Source organism: Podarcis raffonei, chromosome 13 (genome assembly GCF_027172205.1).
Source record: "Podarcis raffonei isolate rPodRaf1 chromosome 13, rPodRaf1.pri, whole genome shotgun sequence".
NCBI lineage: Eukaryota > Metazoa > Chordata > Lepidosauria > Squamata > Lacertidae > Podarcis > Podarcis raffonei.
In genome coordinates, this window is record NC_070614.1 from 8211944 (window position 1) to 8233010 (window position 21067).

General features: G+C 43.9%; 1 protein-coding gene across 1 annotated transcript; it reads right to left on the reverse strand.

The window, feature by feature from the left end:
* Nucleotides 1-9642: 9642 nt before the first annotated feature.
* LOC128400748 (transmembrane protease serine 11C-like) lies at nucleotides 9643-19956 on the reverse strand. The gene is made up of 5 exons (XM_053363203.1): nucleotides 19918-19956; nucleotides 17607-17784; nucleotides 13344-13603; nucleotides 12577-12719; nucleotides 9643-10440 (listed from the first exon to the last, which is right to left on the reverse strand). The coding sequence occupies exons 1-5, from the start codon at nucleotides 19952-19954 to the stop codon at nucleotides 10279-10281; spliced, it is 780 nt and encodes a 259-aa protein (XP_053219178.1). The 5' UTR covers nucleotides 19955-19956; the 3' UTR covers nucleotides 9643-10278.
* Nucleotides 19957-21067: the final 1111 nt, after the last annotated feature.

The following is a 21067-nucleotide window of genomic DNA, read 5'->3' on the forward strand; positions in this document are numbered from 1 at the left end:
CTGGATCTCAGCGTCCAGGCAGAATGATGGGGGTGGAGATGCTCCTTCAGATATACTGGACCGAGGCCGTTCAGGGCTTTAAAGGTCAGCACCAACACTTTGAATTGTGCTCGGAAACGTACTGGGAGCCAATGTAGGTCTTTCAAGACTGGTGTTATATGGTCCTGGCGGCCGCTCCCAGTCATAAGTCTAGCTGCTGCATTCTGGATTAATTTCAGTTTCTGGGTCACCTTCAAAGGTAGCCCCACATAGAGCGCATTGCAGTAGTCCAAGCGGGAGATAGCTAGAGCATGCACCACTCTGGCGAGACAGTCCGCGGGCAGGTAAGGTTTCAGCCTGCATACCAGGTGGAGCTGGTAGACAGCCGCCCTGGACACAGAATTAACCTGCACCCCCATGGACAGCTGTGAGTCCAAATGACTCCCAGGCTGCACACCTGGTCCTTCAGGGGCACAGTTACCCCATTCAGGACTAGGGAGTATCCCACACCCGCCCGCCCCCTGTCCCCCAAAAACAGTACTTCTGTCTTGTCAGGATTCAACCTCAAAAAAGAAACAACCAGCAGTGCTTGATGTGTAACAAAGGACAAGACTGCTTTGTAATAGGATCATGGGGTATCCAGAAAATATAAAGCAATGCAGGTGCATAAGAACATGAATCACCCCCCAAAAAAATATAATGATGAAGAGACCCTTATGTGTGTACCCTATGTATTTATACAAACTCGGGGAGGGGTGTGAGTTTGCTTTTGCTGGCTAAACTCATTTATATAAGGTCTAATTTGAGACAAACTCTCATCTCACTGACATGAGACTTGCTCTTTTCTGATCTTCTGTATTTGTCAGAGTTGAAAATCCCTGTTCTCAACAATATGTTGTGCAGAACTGTGGAAGAATTGTCTATGTGGTCTTGTTCTCGTTTTGAAAAGAGGTTTGTTATTATCTATTAAATTTGTATACCACCCTTCATATTAATCCACATATATGGATATATGAAAAATAATAATTTGATACAATACTACACTGAAATGTTTAAATGTTTCTTTGATCGTCCTTGAATCTTCCTGCCACACTTGCCACCTAAAGTTAAAAGTGCTAAAACACCCCAGAATTGGCCCTACTAAACATCTTCCAAGACAACAATGCCCATTTACACCACAAAGAACTCATAACCCACCTGCTCTCAGCAGCCAGAAACACCATAACCAAACACTGGAGAGACCTGTCAGGAGTAAGCATGGACCAATGGTACCAAATAGTATGGGAAACAGCCCTACTAGAAAAATTAACTAATAAACTGAAACTGACACGGGGACAAACAGAAGAAGACGCCTTCACCCCGGTATGGCTCCCCTTTATCACATACACAACCCAACAGGACAATGACAATAATCCACCAACAGCATACAAATCAATATGGCTAACCTGATCCAAAACACCCACCCACCTCACTCACACATGAAAACAAAGATCACCACAGCCAATCACAAGCAAACAATCACACCCTAGGCCAACCCCAACCTCTCTCACCACCAAAGGGACACAAGTGAACAACACAAGCAACGCTGACACCAAACTCTACATACATTAAACATAATAGAAACACCGCCACCCAACCCCACCCCCATCCATCTTCCCTCTCTCCACCCCCCTTTCTTTTTTCTGTTTTCTTCTTCTCCCCCTAATGCCTCAACAAATGAAACGGATTTGTAAAAATGTTACATGGAAGAAGAAGAAAAAAATACGAGGCACTACACTTCTGTAAAACAAGAAAATCCTTAATAAAAAATATTTTTTTAAAAAGTGCTAAAACAGATTGAAACTGCCTCACATTTCTAAGCATCTGGGTAGGCTTGCCTAAACAAGAATGTTTTTAGTAGGTGTCAAAAAGAGTACAGTGAAGTTGCCTGCTTTATCTCAATAGGCTGGGAGTTCCAAAGTTTAATGATTGAAGCGGTTAAGTGGGCGCATGTGCAGTAAGGCGATATCATGGGTAAATCAAGTTATTAAGGTTTTCTGAACTAATAGAAACACATTGAACTTGGCCCAGTAGCTAACAAGAACAACTCAGTTCCCAGGGGCAATGCAGGGCTGTAGCTTTATGGGTTGAGCTTCTAGGGAAGTGTGAGATCAGCATAGCTGTCAACGTTTCCCTTTTTTAAAGGGAAATTCCCTTATTCCGAATAGGATTCCTCGTAAGAAAAGTTGACAGCTATGGAGGTAAGAACCCATAGATTGACTAGCTTGTAGCAATATTTGCTACATAAGCAATATGAAAACAAACTGTTGCGAACATCAGTGAAAATCATCATTCACACCAAAGGAAACGGGGATATTTTAAAATACATTTTTAATAACACTTGAAACAGGGTCTAATGTTTACATTGTTTATTCATCAGGTATAGTTTTACTGATGCTATTAGCTGTGTATAAATTAACACTGAAACCAAGCAGAGACGAAAGCAGACTGACAAACACATTGGCAATTAATAAAGGAGTCCTCTGGGCTGTCTGACAGCCTATCAGGAAAGAAGATCTTGAAATATAGATTGAAAGCAAAACAAATTAGTAAATTTGGAAATACATAATGCAGACTCAGATGTATGTAGTTCCGGTGAATATTATAGCACTTGTCATTTTAACTGAGTGAATCCCAATTTAAGAGATTCAGAATATCAAGAGCAGTGTTGTGGGATTACACATGTCTTCTCATCATTGCTCTATCATACATAAATTTTCCCATACACACATACTTATACATGTTTGGTGATATATATACAACCTGGATTGAAATGAACCTTTGTAGTTTCTAAAACTCGCTTTGAAACTCATATTTTTTTAAATTGGGCAGGAGAGCACATTTTGATCACATGATCCACTACTACTTCCTGCATCTGCAATGCGCAATGTTTCAAATCTAAACTTTTTATTTCAAAGAGTGAAGCTACCATGTGAATCCAGAGGTAATATATTTTGTAGATCTTAAAAGGGGGGTGGGAAACATTACAGTGGTACCTCGTGTTATGAACTTAATTTGTTCCGGAGGTCTGTTCTTAACGCGTAAGCGTTCTTAACCTGAGATGCGCTTTCGCTAATGGGGCCTCCCGCTGCTGCCGCGCCACCAGCGTGCGATTTCCGTTCTCATCCTGGGGCAAAGTTCTCAACCCAGGGTAGTACTTCCGGGTTAGTGGAGTTTGTAACCCGAAGCATTTGTAACCCGAGGTACCACTGTACTCTTAATTCAATGATGGCCAAACTTGGCCCTCCAGCTGTTTTGGAACTGCAACTCCCATCACCCCTAGCTAACGACCAGTGATCAGGGATGATGGGAATTGTAGTCCCAAAACAGCTGGAGGGCCAGGTTTGGCCATCACTGCTGTGATTCAACTTCACAACAGATATGAAACCAATGAAAAATTGTTATCACCAAGTGATTGGTTTTCGTCTTTTGTTTCATTACAGCTACTGAAACATATTTCAGGAACAGCATGCTTCCTCTTAAGTTTCTTATTATATTCCTTAGCATGTACCAGTGATTCTTCTGGAGACAAGTCAGTTACTCCCTACTTGTAGTCCTAATCAGAGATGTGGGCTATAAATGTTCTGAAGTTCATCTAGCATATTTGCATCTAAAACTCATTCAAGGCATTGGGAGAATGTCCTATTGATAAGAAGACAGCCTTAGAATATTCTATAGCTGAAGAATGTCAGTCTAAGATGGGTAAAGGCAAATACCTTACACAAGTGAAACAATAACCCTTTATCCAATCTTAAAAGTCTGGTTACATTCTTAATTGGCTAGGATACGTGTGTGTGTGTGTGTGTGTGTGTGTGTGTACGTGTACATATGTGTGTACACACACACACATGTATATATAACAAATTGAAAAATCAGAATAGAAATATCAAAGTTTAAAAGCTAAAAAAACACTGCATTAGAACATGTAACATTTCGCTGTGCCTATAATCCACAACAGTCTTAATTAATTTTTTGAAAAAGAAAACCTCACCACCAACAATATGAAATGTGTCTGAAATTATATTATAATTATGTGGTGAAAGTTTTGGCTTCTGCAACCCATCAAGTGTTACCAGACAAAGTAGAACTGAGTGAAAGGAAGTCATGGATTTGACAATACAGTAGAGGCATTCAGGAATTAGTGTTGCAGCTGTAGGGTTTGTTAGAATCTCCATTTAAATCCTCTGTAACCACACCTTTTTCTTGCGACCTTCTCAAGAAGCATGTAGGAATCTGTTCACCTGCAGTAGCAAAGGTAAAGGTAAAGGTACCCCTGCCCGTACGGGCCAGTCTTGACAGACTCTGGGGTTGTGCGCCCATCTCACTCAAGAGGCCGGGGGCCAGCGCTGTCCGGAGACACTTCCGGGTCACGTGGCCAGCGTGACAAAGCTGCATCTGGTGAGCCAGCGCAGCACACGGAAACGGCGTTTACCTTCCCGCCAGTAAGCGGTCCCTATTTATCTACTTGCACCCGGGGGTGCTTTCGAACTGCTAGGTGGGCAGGCGCTGGGACCGAGCAGCGGGAACGCACCACGCAGCGGGGATTCGAACCGCCGACCTTTCGATCGGCAAGCCCTAGGCGCTGAGGCTTTTACCCACAGCGCCACCCGCGTCCCTAGTAGCAAAGGTGGACTTGTGTAAAGATGGACACTATATCACCCTGAACAGAATTTTGCCCCCACCCCCATGTGAACTCAGTGAAAGAGTTCTCTGTGCTTTCCTCCTTGCAGCCACAAAACCACAATCTGAAATGGAAGTCTGTCTTTGTTGTTTCTTACTTGATTGGCATCTGCAGACAAGTAAAAAAGCTACTGATATACTTAAGTGTGTATAAGAAAATGATTTAATGGGTGATTTAGAGATTGAAATGTAGAAAGGCGACCCAACAAAAGTATGTTGTGATAAGTTTCTTCCATTATTTAATCTTAAAAGGTAAAGAAGAGCCTTCTTCGGAGTTCCTTTATTTCTTTTCTCAATGTTCTTGAATCATTAGCACCAACATGCAGTTTTCCTGCTTTTCAAATATAGGACACTGAGCATGGGCATAGCCTGGATTTATTGGGGGGGGGGTAGAACCAAGTTATCTGCAATGCAATTGGTCATTAGTTAAGTATTTTTATTTATTTACCCACCATGCTAACGCCCATGACATTGAAAAAGAAGTAACCAGTGAGCTGCTAAAATGAAATTCAAGGATAAATTAAATTCCAAAAATCGTATTGGGACAATACTTTTATTATGCCAACCAAAGTGTTACAAAATAGCGTGAAAGGTAGTTGGAAAACAAGGCAGGTGTGGAGGAGAAAAAATTGGCTAGAAACATAGCCATCCGTGTCTGCATCCGGTAAGAATTGAAAAGCTGAAGTGTTGGAGGAGATAGCAGACATACATATAGAATCACTGAATTGTAGAGGTGGAAGGGACCCCAAGGTATCATCTAGTCCAACCCCTTTCAATGCAAGAATCTCAACTAAAGCACCCCGTCAGGTGGCCATCCGTCCTCTGCTTAAGTATCTCCAATGAAGGAGAGTCCACCTTCGGAGAGTGTGTGTTCCATGAGACTCTGTTTTTTGGTGTTATGCACATTTCAGGTTACACCAAGGTCTATTGGAAAGGCAGGAGCATACAATGACCAATTCTCCATCTCTGGAAATATTAAAACCAGTTGCCCTTAAATCATTCAGGGGAATAGCGATTTAAGTTTTACTCAAAGTAGGCCCACTGAAATTAAAGGGCCAAGCTTAGTCGTGTTCATTATTTCCAGTGGGCCTGCTCTGCGTACAACATAGTTGACTCCTCTTACATCTTAACTGAAAATGAATTATTTATCCACACCTCAATTTAGGAGAAAGTAACAATATCCATAGCTCCAGGCACTGTCTTTTGCATTTACTACCTGACATTCAGAAGACATCTTAAGGCAGCCCTGTTCAGGGAAGTTTTTAATCTGTGATATTTTACTGTATCTTTGGTTTCTATGGAAGCCGCCCAGAGTGGCTGGGGAAACCCAGCCAGATGGGCAGGGTACAAATAATAAATTATTATTATTATTATTATTATTATTATTATTATTATTATTATCACTCAAGTAAGTGACTTTTTCTAGTTTTGCATAAACTTTTGATCCTTGGATGTTTTTTGAGTGAAGACAAACGTAAATGTTTTTAGACTAGGAAGGTACCGTATTTTCCCCTCTATAACACGCAGATTTTTTCTCCTAAAAAGGAAGGGGAAATGTCTGTGCGTGTTATTGAGCGAATGTGTGGTCCCTGGAGCCGAAAAATCAGGCAAAAATCAAATTGTGCTTCACGGAGAAGGGAAACCTGAAAAGAGGAAGCGGCTGCTTTCCTGCATTCTGCCTCAGGGTCTTACTGCCCACCCTCCTCTGTTTCGTTGCTGTGTTTGCTGAAACAGAACAAAGAGCAGGGAAAGCCCCTCCCCTCCAGGCAAGCAGAGGGGAAAGCAGAGTGTCGATCCTTCTAATTCCTCTCTGTGCTCCGGTGCTGCTGGGGGAGAGGGGGGGAGGGAGAGAGAGGGGGGAGGGAGGGAGAGAGAGGGGGGGAGGGGAGAGAGAGAGAGAGAGATGGCTGGCTTGGGTGGGGGGAAACTTTTGCCTTTCTTTCCTCCCTCCCGTTAAATCCCTCTCCTGCATTCTTAGCCAGCTGCTTCTCTGCACACCCCTCTCATGTCCCTTCTTTGTTTTTCCTTCGCTCCCCACTTAAAATGTGGTTACAAAGCATAGATCCACATGGATCCTCAGGATCTTTGCATTGGGTCACCCCAAATTCACCATCAGATCACATAGCATGTCCATGGCTACAGCCTGCAACAAAAAAATCACGCACCCACTGTTGCCTGGGGCTGCAATGGTGCAAAAATGTGGTTACAAAGCATGGATCTACAGGGATTCTCAGGATCTTTGCATTGGGTCACCCCAAATTCACCATCAGATCACATAGCATGTCCATGGCTACAGCCTGCACCAAAAAAATAACGCACCCACTGTTGCCTGGGGCTGCAATGGTGCAAAAATGTGGTTACAAAGCATGGATCTACAGGGATTCTCAGGATCTTTGCATTGGGTCACCACAAATTCACCATCAGATCACATAGCATGTCCATGGCTAAAGCCTGCACCAAAAAAATCACGCACCCACTGTTGCCTGGGGCTGCAATGGTGCAAAAACGTGGTTACAAAGCATGGATCCACAGGAATTCTCAGGATTTTTGCATTGGGTCACCCCAAATTCACCATCAGATCACATGTCTGTGGCCACAGCATAAAGCACAAAAATGATACATCCACTGTTTCATTCAGAATGTTTTTTCCCTTGTTTTCCTCCTCTAAAAACGATGTGCGTGTTATGGTCAGGTGCGTGTTATAGAGCGAAAAATACGGTAGTTTTGTAAGTATGCTCAGCCCAGTCCTGAAAGTTTATAGGCTGGAATCCATGCTGTTGCCAAGAAACTCTCCCCCACCCCACCCCTTAATATTCCTTGGACAGCTGTTTCACTAATTTCACTAATTTTGTTCAAGAAGAACAAATTAGCATACATGGAGCAGTTTGTTTGTTTTTTAAGGTGGACAAGACTGATGCCTTAGGTGGCATTTGATTCGCTAGCATGTATAACTTTAATTTCAGCTGTGAAGCCAAAAGGAAGCTTGATGATATATTACATCTATCATCACTCTAAGGGTGCTTTCAGACTAGCACTATTTTGGCAAATTCAGGTTGTGCAATTAAAAGATTTGTTCAACTTAACAAGCTCTCCGCCCCATCATCAGATTGTGTGTATGTGATGAAGATAGGCTGACAAAAACAGAGCACGTGTGAAATTTTACAAAGTTACAAAATGCATGGCACCTACATACATCACTGTGCTAGAGTGCCAGCAAGGCAATACAGTGGTACCTTGGTTTAAGAACAGCTTAGTAGTTTATGAACAACTTGGATTAAGAACGCTGCAAACCCGAAAGCAGGTGTTTTGGTTTGTGAACTTTGCCTTGGAAGCAGAACATGTTGAGTGTGTTGCATTTGTAAATTGAGTCCTCCACTGCTATGGGGAAGCACGCCTTGGTTTAAGAGCGCTTTGGTTTAAGAACGGACTTCCGGAACAGATTACGTTTGTAAACCAAGGTACAGTCATACCTTGGGTTACGAACGCTGCATGTTTTCAGGTTGCAGACCGTGCCGAACCTGGAAGTACCGGAACAGGTTACTTCCGAGTTTCAGCACATGCACAGAAGTGCAAAATGATGTCACACGCATGCGCAGAAGCACCGAGTCACATCACGCGCAGATGCAGCGCTTCAGGCTGCGAATGCATCGGCTTGCGAACGTGCCTCCCGCATGGATCACATTCGCAACCCGAGGTTCCACTGTACCACTGTATAGGAATTCTGAAAAAATGTGTAGTTTACTTTTGCTGCTGGTTGAAAGTGTCTAGCAGGTCTGCTATAATGTTCCTGATACAGTAATGCAGGAAAAGGTACTACTAGCATGTTTCTGGATGTAAGGCAAAGGGGAATATAGCAATGATTCTACATGATAAAATTCAGGGCAATGGCCTCATCTGAATGCCTTGCAGTGAGACTGCTGCTTCCCATTCTCTGAAACTCGCTATGCCCCACCTCTAGAGAGAATGTCCTATGCAGTTCACTTCAATCTGTCCACCTTATCTATGACTGCTGTCAGGAACAAAACAACAACAAACCTCTGGTTACATGAAACATACTCAATAAACACACAAGACGTAACTGGCTGTACGTTTGAATAAATAAAGTAAACTATTCATTGTACTATTCAAGGATTTCCAGAATATTAGCCTTGTTTCGCCATCCTGGGCTTCATCAGTAGTACAAACTCTAGATAATGCAGATAAATACAATTTCGTAATCCTGATGAAGCCCAGGACGGCGAAACAAGGCTAATATTCTGGAAATCCTTGTCTTAAGACTCTGTGAAAGGATTCTGTGGAACTGTAACAACCTTTCATGTGGATTGTTGGACTCTATGAACAGACAGGTGGAATAGACACTTACACATATATGGACCTCATGCATGAACTGATTAGAGAATGAACTGATCCACTGGGTCTTCTCCTTTTTCCCGCTGAACTTTATGAGCTACTTCTGTTGAAATCTACAATTTAATACAATGAATGGTATACTTTATTTATTCAAACATATAGCCGGTTACGTCTTGTGTGTTTATTGAATGCTGTTAGGGGCAGCCATCCATGCATAGCTGTCAAGTGTCCCTTATTTGGCGGGACAGTCCCTTATCCCAGCGCCATGCCCCGCCGCTGTCCCTTATTGACGAGGCTTCATTTGGCTGCTGGCTGGGCTTTCTGCCTTTGGCTCAGAGGGGCTCAGAAGTTGAACATACCTGTGCCCGGAAAATCCCTTATTTTGGCTGCTGATCCCTTATTTTCTTGGCTGCTGGTCCCTTATTTTCAAATCTGTAAGTTGACAGCCATGCACCCATGAGGCAAGATGAGGTAACCTCTGGCAGCAGGATTCACAGGAGCAGCAGATTCATCCTCTCAAGGAATGCACCGGCAGAGAAGGCCGCAGCAGCACACTCCTTGGAGGTGAGATCTGCCACCTCCGTGGCAGCTTCCCCCTATGCGGCCTATTTTCAAACAGGAGCTGCTGCTGGTCTCCTCCTACCCCTAGCGAGGAAATGGCAGGAGTGACCTCTGGAGTCTCCTGGGCTCTGCACCTGCCTGGCATTAGTCAGAGCGGGCACCTTCCCCTCCCTCCCCACCCTGAAACGGCCTTGGATTCTCACTTCAACCATTGGGTAAACTTGTTTCTGATGCAGATCTTCACTCACCCCTTCTTCCCTAGTGGGGAGCGCCATTTTGTGTTCACTTCTGGTGCCAGCCCTGACTGCCATTGTAGCTGTTTGGTGGCAATGAGTAAATCATTCAATGTTCTGAACTCACAATATTTCCTGCTAATATGCAGCTTCCATGACAGGGAGAGGGAGAGGGGAATAGAAAACAGAGGAAAGTGGGGGGGAATCATTCAAGCTATGCAAGGGAAGGTTACTCTTATTTTGTGAGGGAAGCCTGTGTGAATACTGTAAATAAATACTGTTTAACAGTCTGCCTCCATTACTTCTTAACGTACCAGAGCAATGCCAACAACTCTGGAAAGAAGGCAGATAATCTCACGTAAAGGACATTTGCACAAGTTACAAACAAGTATGACCTGCATACTGCCTATGATGTGCAAAACGTACAAATTTTGCATCAGAGCCCAGTATATTTGGTAATCCAGTCCCGAAAGTAAGTCACTCGTGTGTAGACTCCAGGCTTATTTGGCTTAGCACACTCGTCTCCCCAGCTCACTATGCCGACAAGATACCACATGTTTCTTGTGTCAGGTGTCACCAGTGGGCCACCAGAGTCGCCCTAGAGGGGGAGGAAAGGGAGTTTTAATAAAACATTGATTTTCAGTAGAAGCAGAAGATTAAAGCGGCAGCATCAAGCTAAAATATATTCATTTTAAGTTAATGTTAAAAGTACATTCAGGTGTTGTACTTGCTGTTGTCCCTCCCTAGCCATGTTTATGCATTTTGCAAATGTTATTCCCCCCCCCTGCCAAACCAGAGACAACAGGATAGCTGTTTTTGAATTTTGAAACAGTTTAATCAAAGAGCCAGGCATTTTAACAGAAGCAATTCTATGTGTCCTGTGCTAGATGCAGGTCTTTCGGGGTTTTGTGTGTGTATCTCTGGATCAGAGCCAGTGAGAGAGAAACTAAAAGGTAAAGGTACCCCTGCCCGTACGGGCCAGTCTTGACAGACTCTGGGGTTGTGTGCCCATCTCACTTAAGAGGCCAGGGGCCAGCGCTGTCCGGAGACACTTCCGGGTCACGTGGCCAGCCTGACAAAGCTGCATCTGGCGAGCCAGCGCAGCACAAGGAAACGCCGTTTACCTTCCCGCCAGTAAGCGGTCCCTATTTATCTACTTGCACCCGGGGGTGCTTTCGAACTGCTAGGTTGGCAGGCGCTGGGACCGAGCAATGGGAGCACACCCCGCCGCGGGGATTCGAACCGCCGACCTTTCGATCGGCAAGCCCTAGGCGCTGAGGCTTTTACCCACAGCGCCACCCGCGTCCCGAGAGAGAAACTACTGAGTAGTAGTAGGATATATTTGTATGTTCTTAGTTGACACATAGTGGTTATTCATTCAAAGAGAGGGCCCCTGCTTCATCCCATATGGATGTGTTTGTAAGAACAAGAAAAGAAGTATTCCGCGAGTTCGAATAGTTAAAACACAAATGGAAAAGGCAGGAAAGAAAGAGAGAAGGAGAAAAAAAGACGAAAGGAAGAATGAGGGGGAGAAACCAGACTCAGTCCACAGACTTTAGTATCAGAGATGGCTGCTGCTAAGGCAGACAGAAAATAAATGAGTGGGAAGGTGCTGGCCTTACCCTTCTGGGTATGCCACTCTGCTCTTAGGTTTGATCTTTGCACCAAAAACAGTTGAGTCTTTAGCTCTAGTTGTGTGCTGTGCTGTGTGCAGACAAGGAACCCATATGGGGAACTGCAGAGACCACAAAGAAGAATGCTTAGTTTGAGCGTGTGCAGGTGGAGCAACTGGAGCCAATGTAGTGCTGCTGTGTTTCACGCGTGTTCTCTCCAGCAAGAGCTTCTCTAGAGAAGCCATCTCAGTACAGATGGCGGATCCAGCCTTGAGATGGAAGCACAGACTCAGTTCACTGTGGCAAGGACTCCTGCCTTTCCTCCGTTCTTTTGTTTTTAGCTGATTTATTTGTTTGATGGTGTGTTTTTACATCTACTGCTGCTTATTTCATTGATTGCTTTTATTTTGTGTTCTATACCCCACCCTGGTATCTGTATTAATGAAGGACAGGTTGTAAATATATTTTTTAATAAATAAGAGTACATATGGGGCATTGAGGAAGGTTTCTAATACAGTGGTACCTCGGGTTACATACGCTTCAGGTTACATATGCTTCAGGTTACGGACTCCGCTAACCCAGAAATATTACCTCGGGTTGAGAACTTTGCTTCAGGATGAGAACAGAAATCATGCTCCGGTGGCTCGGCAGCAGCAGGAGGCCCCATTAGCTAAAGTGGTGCTTCAGGTTAAGAACAGTTTCAGGTTAAGAACGGACCTCCGGAACAAATTAAGTACTTAACCCGAGGTACCACTGTACAGTCATACCTTGGGTTGCAAACGTGATCCGTGCAGGAGGCACGTTTGCAACCTGAAGCATTCGCAACCTGAAGCGCTGCGTCTGCACACGGGCGTGATGCAATTCGGCACTTGCGCACATGCACATGACCTCATTTTGTGCTTCTGCACATGCACAAGCGCCAAAACCCGGAAGTAACCCGTTCTGGTACTTCCAGATTCAGCGCGGCCCATAACCCAAAAATGCACAACCCACAGCGTTCGCAACCCGAGGTATGCCTGTACTCAAAACCAGGAAGTGATGTTCCTTTAAATATATTCTTCCCACAGGAATGTCACCTTTGTTTACAGGGGATTAATTTTATCAGATGAGAGTGGACATACCTGACAGGAATCTACTCCTCCTTCCAGGTACCCAGCACATATCATCCCAGGCGTTATGGCCCCATTGTACACTTCTTTTCTATTACAAGTGGTGGAGTCTATGAGCTTTACTGTTGCTTCTTGAAGAACATTAGGAGTTTCACCTAAATGGAAAATATTCATCAGTGCATCAAATAATTTTGCTCTAGGTAAGGCAAGGCATATGGTGTGTCATATAAGATTAGCCACAGCTGCTTAAACTTGCATGAATATAAGAGATTTAAGGGGGAAGATATTTGTGTCTTTGCAGTTGAGCCTTTCCCTTCTAGGCTCCATGATTTCTTCTTCCACTCAGGCGAAGATTTATTTCATCTTCTCTTCATCTTCCTTTTCTCTCGTTTGACAGCTTGGGGGAGGGGTTTTTGCCCCTCTACAATTATCATTTTCTTCCCTACTCAGCATTTTCTCATCTGCACAGAAACCAGCAACCCTCAGCAATCTGCTGTCACTCTCCTGCTCCCTGCCTGGCCACTCGCTGTACAAGGTTCAAAAAACTGTATGTACAATTGATGGGAATAAGGAAGTGTGCACATGTATATGCATTTTCAGCGTAGCCCAGAGGCCAGTTTAAAGATGGCATTGGTAATTTAACATAATCTCCTGTGCAAAAAGGAATCAATCCCTGTCTTCTTCTCCTTAAATCTTAACACTGATGAAAGATACTTTTGCACCCCTCCCCTTAATCTTATCATATGAAATACTGTCTTCTTCTAAGCAGATGTGCTTACCATCATCACTCATTGCTCCCCATCCTGTAATAACAGCATCTATATTATATGGAATCCTCTCACTTGCATCTGGAAGGCAAACCCGATGAACGGCATTTGTGAATTCCACACGTTTAGCCAGCTGCAGGACAGCAATGTCATATTCATGGGCTGGATAACGGTACTTTTCATGAACTATAATGGTCTTGACAGGCCGTACAAGTAGTGAAGGTGTCAGATAGGTTCCAAAGCTAACAGTCCATAAGCGTGGGTTACTGGAACTGAAAAGAAGCAACAGATTAGAGCGAATCCCAACATTGCTGAACTTGTTCATACACAACAGAAAGACTACACTCCAAGAGAAAGCAGAGAAGTATTCTAGCTCCTGTTGAACTGATTATGATGTTACTAATCGGCATTTTGAGATTCTTTGTTGTCTTCATCTTTTCTAAAGAAAAAGCAAAGCAACAAGCTACAATCCTTACGGTCACACAAGGCTTTGGAAGTATGTGAGCAGCGTCTAGTGAAGACCCATCTGTGAAAGGATTTGAGAAGGACCTCCACTTTGGTTGGTGGAATGTTATTTCGCTGAACAAGCTGCTATTTCTCCTTCTCCCATTGCTATTCCCTGGTCCTGAATGGGGTAACTGAGCCCCTGAAGGACCAGGTGCGCAGCCTGGGAGTCATTTTGGACTCACAGTTGTCCATGGAGGCGCAGGTTAACTCAGTGTCCAGGGCAGCTGTCTACCAGCTCCACCTGGTATGCAGGCTAAGACCCTACCTGCCCGCAGACTGTCTTGCCAGAGTGGTGCATGCTCTGGTTATCTCCCGCTTGGACCACTGCAACGCGCTCTACATGGGGCTACCTTTGGAGGTGACCCGGAAACTGCAATTAATCCAGAATGCGGCAGCTAGACTGGTGACTGGGAGTGGCCGCCGGGACCACATAACACCGGTTCTGAGAGATCTGCATTGGCTCCCAGTACGTTTCTGAACACAATTCAAAGTGTTGGTGCTGACCTTTAAAGCCCTAAATGACCTCAGTCCTGTATACCTGAAGGAGCGTCTCCACCTCCATCGTTCAGCCCGGACACTGAGATCCAGCACCAAGGGCCTTCTGGCGGTTCCCTCATTGCGAGAAGTGAGGCTACAGGGAACCAGGCAGAGGGCCTTCTCGGTAGTGGCGCCCGCCCTGTGGAACGCCCTCCCATCAGATGTCAAAGAGATAAACAACTACCTGACATTCAGAAGACATCTTAAGGCAGCCCTGTTCAGAGAAGTTTTTAATATTTAACGCTGTACTGTTTTTAATACTTGATTGGGAGCCTCCCAGAGTGGCTGGGGAAACTCAGCCAGATGGGCGGGGTATAAATAAATTATTATTATTATTATTATTATTATTATTATTATTATTATTCATATCTGACTCCCTGATTCTGAGCACTCCTTGTCAGTACACATGTCCCCAAATCAATATGTGATGAGCTAATACAAAAACTGGGAGACAATGTTTAAAAGAGCATCAGTGGTCCGGAGGAGAGGTTGCTTAACCTTTCCCATGCCTGCCAGGTTCTTCTTGGCAAATCGGATCTCCCAGCTGAGAGCCCAACTAGAGAAGAGCAGTATAAATGGCAGAGGGAGGAGATGTTATTTACAGATGATAATTCTCAGGAGGGGGGAAGGTTATGCATCCCTCTCCCACTGATTCTTCCTTTCCAATACTTACACTCACATTAGTGTTACAAAAAAACCACAATATTGTGAGTCCACTGTTTGATCTCTACAACATGTACCGTATTTTTTGCTCTATAAGACTCACTTTTCCCCTCCTAAAAAGTAAGGGGAATTGTGTGTGCGTCTTATGGAGCGAGTGCAGGCTGCGCAGCTATCCCAGAAGCCAGAACAGCAAGAGGGATTGCTGCTTTCACTGCGCAGCGATCCCTCTTGCTGTTCTGGCTTCTGAGATTCAGAATATTTTTTTTCTTGTTTTCCTCCTCCAAAAACTAGGAGCGTCTTGTGGTCTGGTGCGTCTTATAGAGCGAAAAATATGGTATTTCTAGGTAAGGCCATACTCTAGGCTGTCCCCATAGTCCCCCTTTCTTGACAGCTACCACCACTCCAACCCCTTTCACCACACCCAAAAACTGAAAGCAGATGAAGTTGTACAAAGTAGAAATGTGCATATGTGCTTAATTTATATCCTATATTTTGAATTTGAGTTACCTTGGCATGGAGCAATGCAGGCATAGGCAAAGTTGGCGCTCCATATGTTTTGGGACTACAACTCCCATGATCCCTAGCTAGCAGGACCAGTGGTCAGGGATGATGGGAATTGTAGTTCCAAAACATCTGGAGGGCTGAGTTTGTCTATGCCTGGAGTAATCACTGCTCTGGGTAAGAGTCATGTTTCAGATATCAGCTGATCCCCAATTACAGTGGTACCTTGGTTTACGAACAGCCCTGTTTACGAACTATTCGGTATATGAACTCCGCAAAACCGGAAGTAGTGTTCTGGTTAGCAAACTTTACTGCGGTCTACGAACGGAAGCAGAACGGTGGAAGGGCACCGGCAGCAGGAGGCCTCATTAGGGAAAGCACGCCTCAGTTTAAGAACAGTTTCAGTTTAAGAACGGACTTCCAGAACAGATTAAGTTCGTAAACCGAGGTACCACTGTACTGAATTTTCCCCTAATGTGGCAGCGCTGTTTTTAAATCAAAAGCAGTTGCAGAGACTGCAGTGTTGAGTGGAAGACAAGTAAGGAGGGGAAAATGGCAGCTCCTACTTCCATTCATTCTTGTTCCCCAGCTATCACAGGTAGGTGTCAGGAACAAGGTAGGCTTAGATCAAAATTACAACCCTGCAGCAGCTGCTTTTGGTAAAAACAAAGAGGGAGTTGGGATTCATGCAACTAAACTTCACCTGTAGGTTGGGCCTATGAGTTCACTGCAATAATATACCCCTTTTGTTCCTTCTGATTTATATACAAAGTCTTGTTCTACTGTTATGCTGTGGACGGGCTGTAGCTCATGGGAGGAAACATGCCCAGCATGCAGAACGTCCCAATTTCAGTGGCTGGCATCTCTAGCTAAAAAGGATCATGTGCTGGAAAAGGCCACTGCCTCAGTTTCTGGAGATAAAATGAGTAGCCCAGTGTTGTCTACTGGTTCAAAGTAGACAGCTCTGGGCTATTAATTTTATATAATAAAATAATTTGTATACCGCCTTTCATTTCAAGAATGTCAAGGTGGTTCACAAACAAAACGATCAAGTTAACTCAATAAAGTTACCGTATTTTTCTGCCTATAAGACGCCCCCATGTATAAGACGCCCCCTATTTTGGGGGACTCTGATTTAAGAAAAAAATGTGTATTTTACTATCCGTGTATAAGACGCCCCCGCCTCAAAAATTTTGACATTTTTAAAAGGGGGGAAACCTAGTCTTATACACGGAAAAATACAGTAATTGTTATTTATTAAATTTCTATACCACCCTTCATCTGAGGATCACAATAGGGGACAGATAAGAAAAGTGTGCACAAGTATATGCATTTTCAGCATAGCCCAGAGACCAGCTTAAAGGTGGCAGTTGGTAGTTTAACATAAGGAAAGGTAAAAGATAAAGGACCCCTGGATGGTTAAATCCAGTCAAAGGTGACTATGGGGTTGTGGCGCTCATCTCGCTTTCAGGCTGAGGGAGCCGGCGTTTGTCCACAGACAGCTTTCTGGGTCATATGGCCAGCATGACTGAGCCACTTCTGGCGCAATGGAACACCGTGACGGAAACCAGAGCACACAGAAACACTTTTTAACTTCCCACCACAGCGGTAGCTATTTATCTACTTGCACTGGTGTGCTTTCGAACTGCTAGGTTGGCAGAAGCTGGGACAGCAACAGGAGCTCACCCTGTTGCGGGGATTCGAACTGCCAACCTTCTGATTGGCAAGCCCAAGAGGCTCAGTGGTTTAAACCACAGCGCCACCCGCTTAATTTAACATAATATCCTGTGCACTGATGACAGATATGTTCCTCAAGTTAAAATATCAATCACAACAAAACACTAAAATGTCACAGTAATGGGGAACAGCAGCAACTGGTAAAGAAACTGGTAAAGCAACAGCCAGAGCCCACCTGTTCTCTCCCCAGGAACATCCTTCCGCAAGGTAAGCTAGATGTGCAGCTTCATATGTTCTCAACAAGTCAGCAAGAGATCTCTCATGTCACCAGAGAGCTTAGCTTTATAATTCAACCAGTACATACATTTCTTATTCCAGTTGAAAACTTACTCTTTGAAGCAATGAGCTGCAGACACAAGCCACGTGTTACTGATCAGCGTTGCACCACAACGATGGATGTTATTCCGCATGAGACTGGCCTGCCATGGCCACTCTCCAGACCCCGAGATTTCAACTCCTCCAGTTACTCTTGGAGAGACTGTTGATCTGTTATATCGAAGCCCACAGACTGTTAATGTCAAGAAAAAGGTAGATGTTGAGGTTTATGAAATACGCCTGCCGATCTGTCTAGGTGTATACTGATCATAAAATCATTGGGAGAGAAAGACATCCATCTTTACTGGGGCCTTCTTTCAAAACCTGGGTCAGTTTTGCCACATGCTCCTAATTCAGATTCTGTATGGCACTGTGAGCCCACAAAATTCTATATACTTCACTACTCTTTCTTGTTAGGCTCTGCAAATTTACCATAGTCAAAATATGTATTCAGTACCTCATTAAACCAAACACTTAGATCATGGTGCTTATCCCAAGCAGAAATGATATGTGCATATGGCAGGTTGGCTCTCAGGTAGTAATAAAGATAATTTTCTTTAATAGAAATGAATTTTACTTATTTGAAGTGTTTAGATTCCTCTGTGAACCACAATGCTCGGCGCAGCTTGCAACAATTTTAAAAATGGCTGCAAAAATAAGATAAAATCAGCAGCAGACACCATTTTCTACAGGCCTCTATTTTGAGAACTTGTCCATTTGTTACTGCTCTTTGCTTCCTGCTACTTAACCAGTTCCTGATCCACAAGAGGAACTCTGTTACTCCATGGCTGCTAAGCTTACACAGGAATCTTTGGTGTAGTACCTTGCCAGAAACGTTTTGAAAGTCCAAGTGCACTATTCCACCTGGATCCCTCTTTCTGTATGCTTGTTTACACTCTCAAATAACTCAATAGGTTTATATTATAGAAGTCATGCAGATTCTGCTTCAGCAATGCTTGTTCTTCTATATGCTTGCTTATTTTATCTTTAATGGTACTTTCCACCAGTTTTCCCATGCAGACATCAAGCTAAGTGGCTTGTAATTTTCAGGATGCCCCCTGTAACCCTTTTTAAAAATTGGTGTTACGTTGGCTACTTTCCAGTTCTCAGGTATGGAGGATCAATTTACACTTTTTTTTGTTTTGTTAGAAGATCAGCAATTTCACATTTGAATTCTTGGAACCTGGATGGGCATCATCCAGAGCCAGCCATTTGTCCATTTTTATTTTGCCTATTCAGCCTAGAATTTCATCACTGATTAATCAAACCATACAACTTCAGTTTGCTATTATGTAGAAAACAGAGGCCGCTTCTGGACATAAATAGATAAACAAGCCATGTCCGTTAGGGTTTGTTTCTGGTAGGAAAGTGCATCAACCTCAATATTGTGTTCAAACCTCAGTTTGGGACTTTGTAAAATAGCCTGGTTTGGCTCAGATCAATCCAGAGGCTGCTCAACTTGGCTTGGGAGTTTTAGTGCACTTTATTTAACCTCCTCATATTCATTATTGGGGAATCAAAAACTGGTTATAACTTTCCCCCTTTTGACGTAAGTGTATGAAATTTGCAGGCAATGGTAGCCCCACCCCACTGTGAATAAAGCATACCAAATTACAGGCAAATAGAGCCAGAGGCTTTTGTGCAGCACACTTCTAAAATGGGTTTTCACACACACACAAAAGAAATTTACAACTTTTTTTATTATTTTGGGGCAGAATTGGAAGAAATTTGCAGGCAAGGCTGTCCCTTCCAAAGCCATAAATCCCATCAATTTTCAGAAGGTTAGCTTCAATCGTTTTACTTCAAGAGCAGCCATTACAATTTTGTAATGGATAAAAAAAGGAATAGTTTAATATCTTGTAGTGTTTGGTGGGCAATTTGACCATTGCAGACCTGAGAAAGATGCCTTAATAGCCCTGCCAAACTGTAGACAAATGGTTCAGGGGCTTTTGAGCTATGCAACCTTTAGCGGGGAAGATGAACTAAGGAAAATTCATTTTTCTGAGTAAAATCATTTCAATTGCAAGCAGAAGAAGAGGACAAAAGAGAGGGCGGAGCCAATCTTTATGATTCTCATCCACTCACCTTTGATGGAGGAGCCAATCAGCAGCCTGGCCCTGCTTCTTACTGTATGAGAAGGCCAATCCCCAAGGGGGACAGAGAATACTTCTCCACGTCTTTCAGAGAATCAACCTTATGGTCTCCTAATAAGCCCAATTTATACTTTGCTGGATTGGTCAAAGACCTGGTCACCATGGCTAGCTTAGAAATGTCTTCAAAAGAATTACTGCATTTCTTATAACTAATAGGAGGGATTTAAACTTACAGTCACTGAAGAGTTTTTCAGCCATTTCTTTGCTCATATCTGGAAGACAGACATATTCAGGATTAGATTGCACGGCAGTCATCTGGCATCTTACTCCAAGTTAGAATTAATTTTGGAAAGAGCTACTTCAAATTAGATTTAATAGATAGATGATTCATTGCAAGAACACCTGTCCTTTTGTTAAGACACAAAAGGGATTGATGGGTTTATTATCGAAGTGATTTACATATAACAGTCAAAATAATATCACTGCAAGTCATAAAACAATTAAAACATTAGCATAACAGAACTGTTACTGTGGCCTAAGGCAGTGGATTAATTCAGATTCATTTATTGGTATCCGTTCTAGTCCTCACTTAACCATGAAGCTCACTGGGTGACTTTGGCCTTGTCACTGTCTCTCAGCCTTTACAACCTCCCAGGGCTGTTGTGGGAATAAAATGAGGAGAGGGAGAACCATGTGTGACACTTTGCGCTCTTTGGAGGAAAGTTGGGATATAAACAATAAATTAATCTACCAAAACTTCGAGGGGATTTACCAGTAAATCCCAATCGACCTGCTGAACATCCCTGCTCTAGAGCAACTGGGAACCAATTCTTATACCATATTTTTCACTCTATAAGACGCACTTTCCCCCTCCTAAAAAGTAAGGGGAAATGTGTGTGCGTCCTATGGAGCAAATGCAGGCGAGAGGCTCAGTGCTCCCTTTAAAGAGCCCCGGGGAGCATGTGTGCGGCTCTTGGGGGCTTTTCCCCGAGGAGGGAGAAGAGCTGCACTTCTCCCTTCCTCGGAGAAAAGCCCCCAAGAGCCGCACACACACACTGCACGCTCTTTAAAGGGAGCACGGCTCTTGGGGGACCCTTCTTCCCACTGCCCGGGAGAGGCTGTGCGCGGCTATCCCATAAGCCAGGACAGCAAGCAGGATTGCTGCACAACGACCCCACTTGCTACCCTGGCTTCTGGCTTAGCCACAGGAAGCCTCTTGAGGACAGGGGGCGCCTTCATCCCGCTGCCCTGAAGAGGCTTCGTGCGGCTATCCCAGAAGCCAGAACAGCAAGTGTCTATCCCAGAAGTCAGATCCTTCTTGCTGTTCTGGCTTCTGGGATTCAGAATATTTTTTTTCTTGTTTTCCTCCTCCAAAAACTAGGT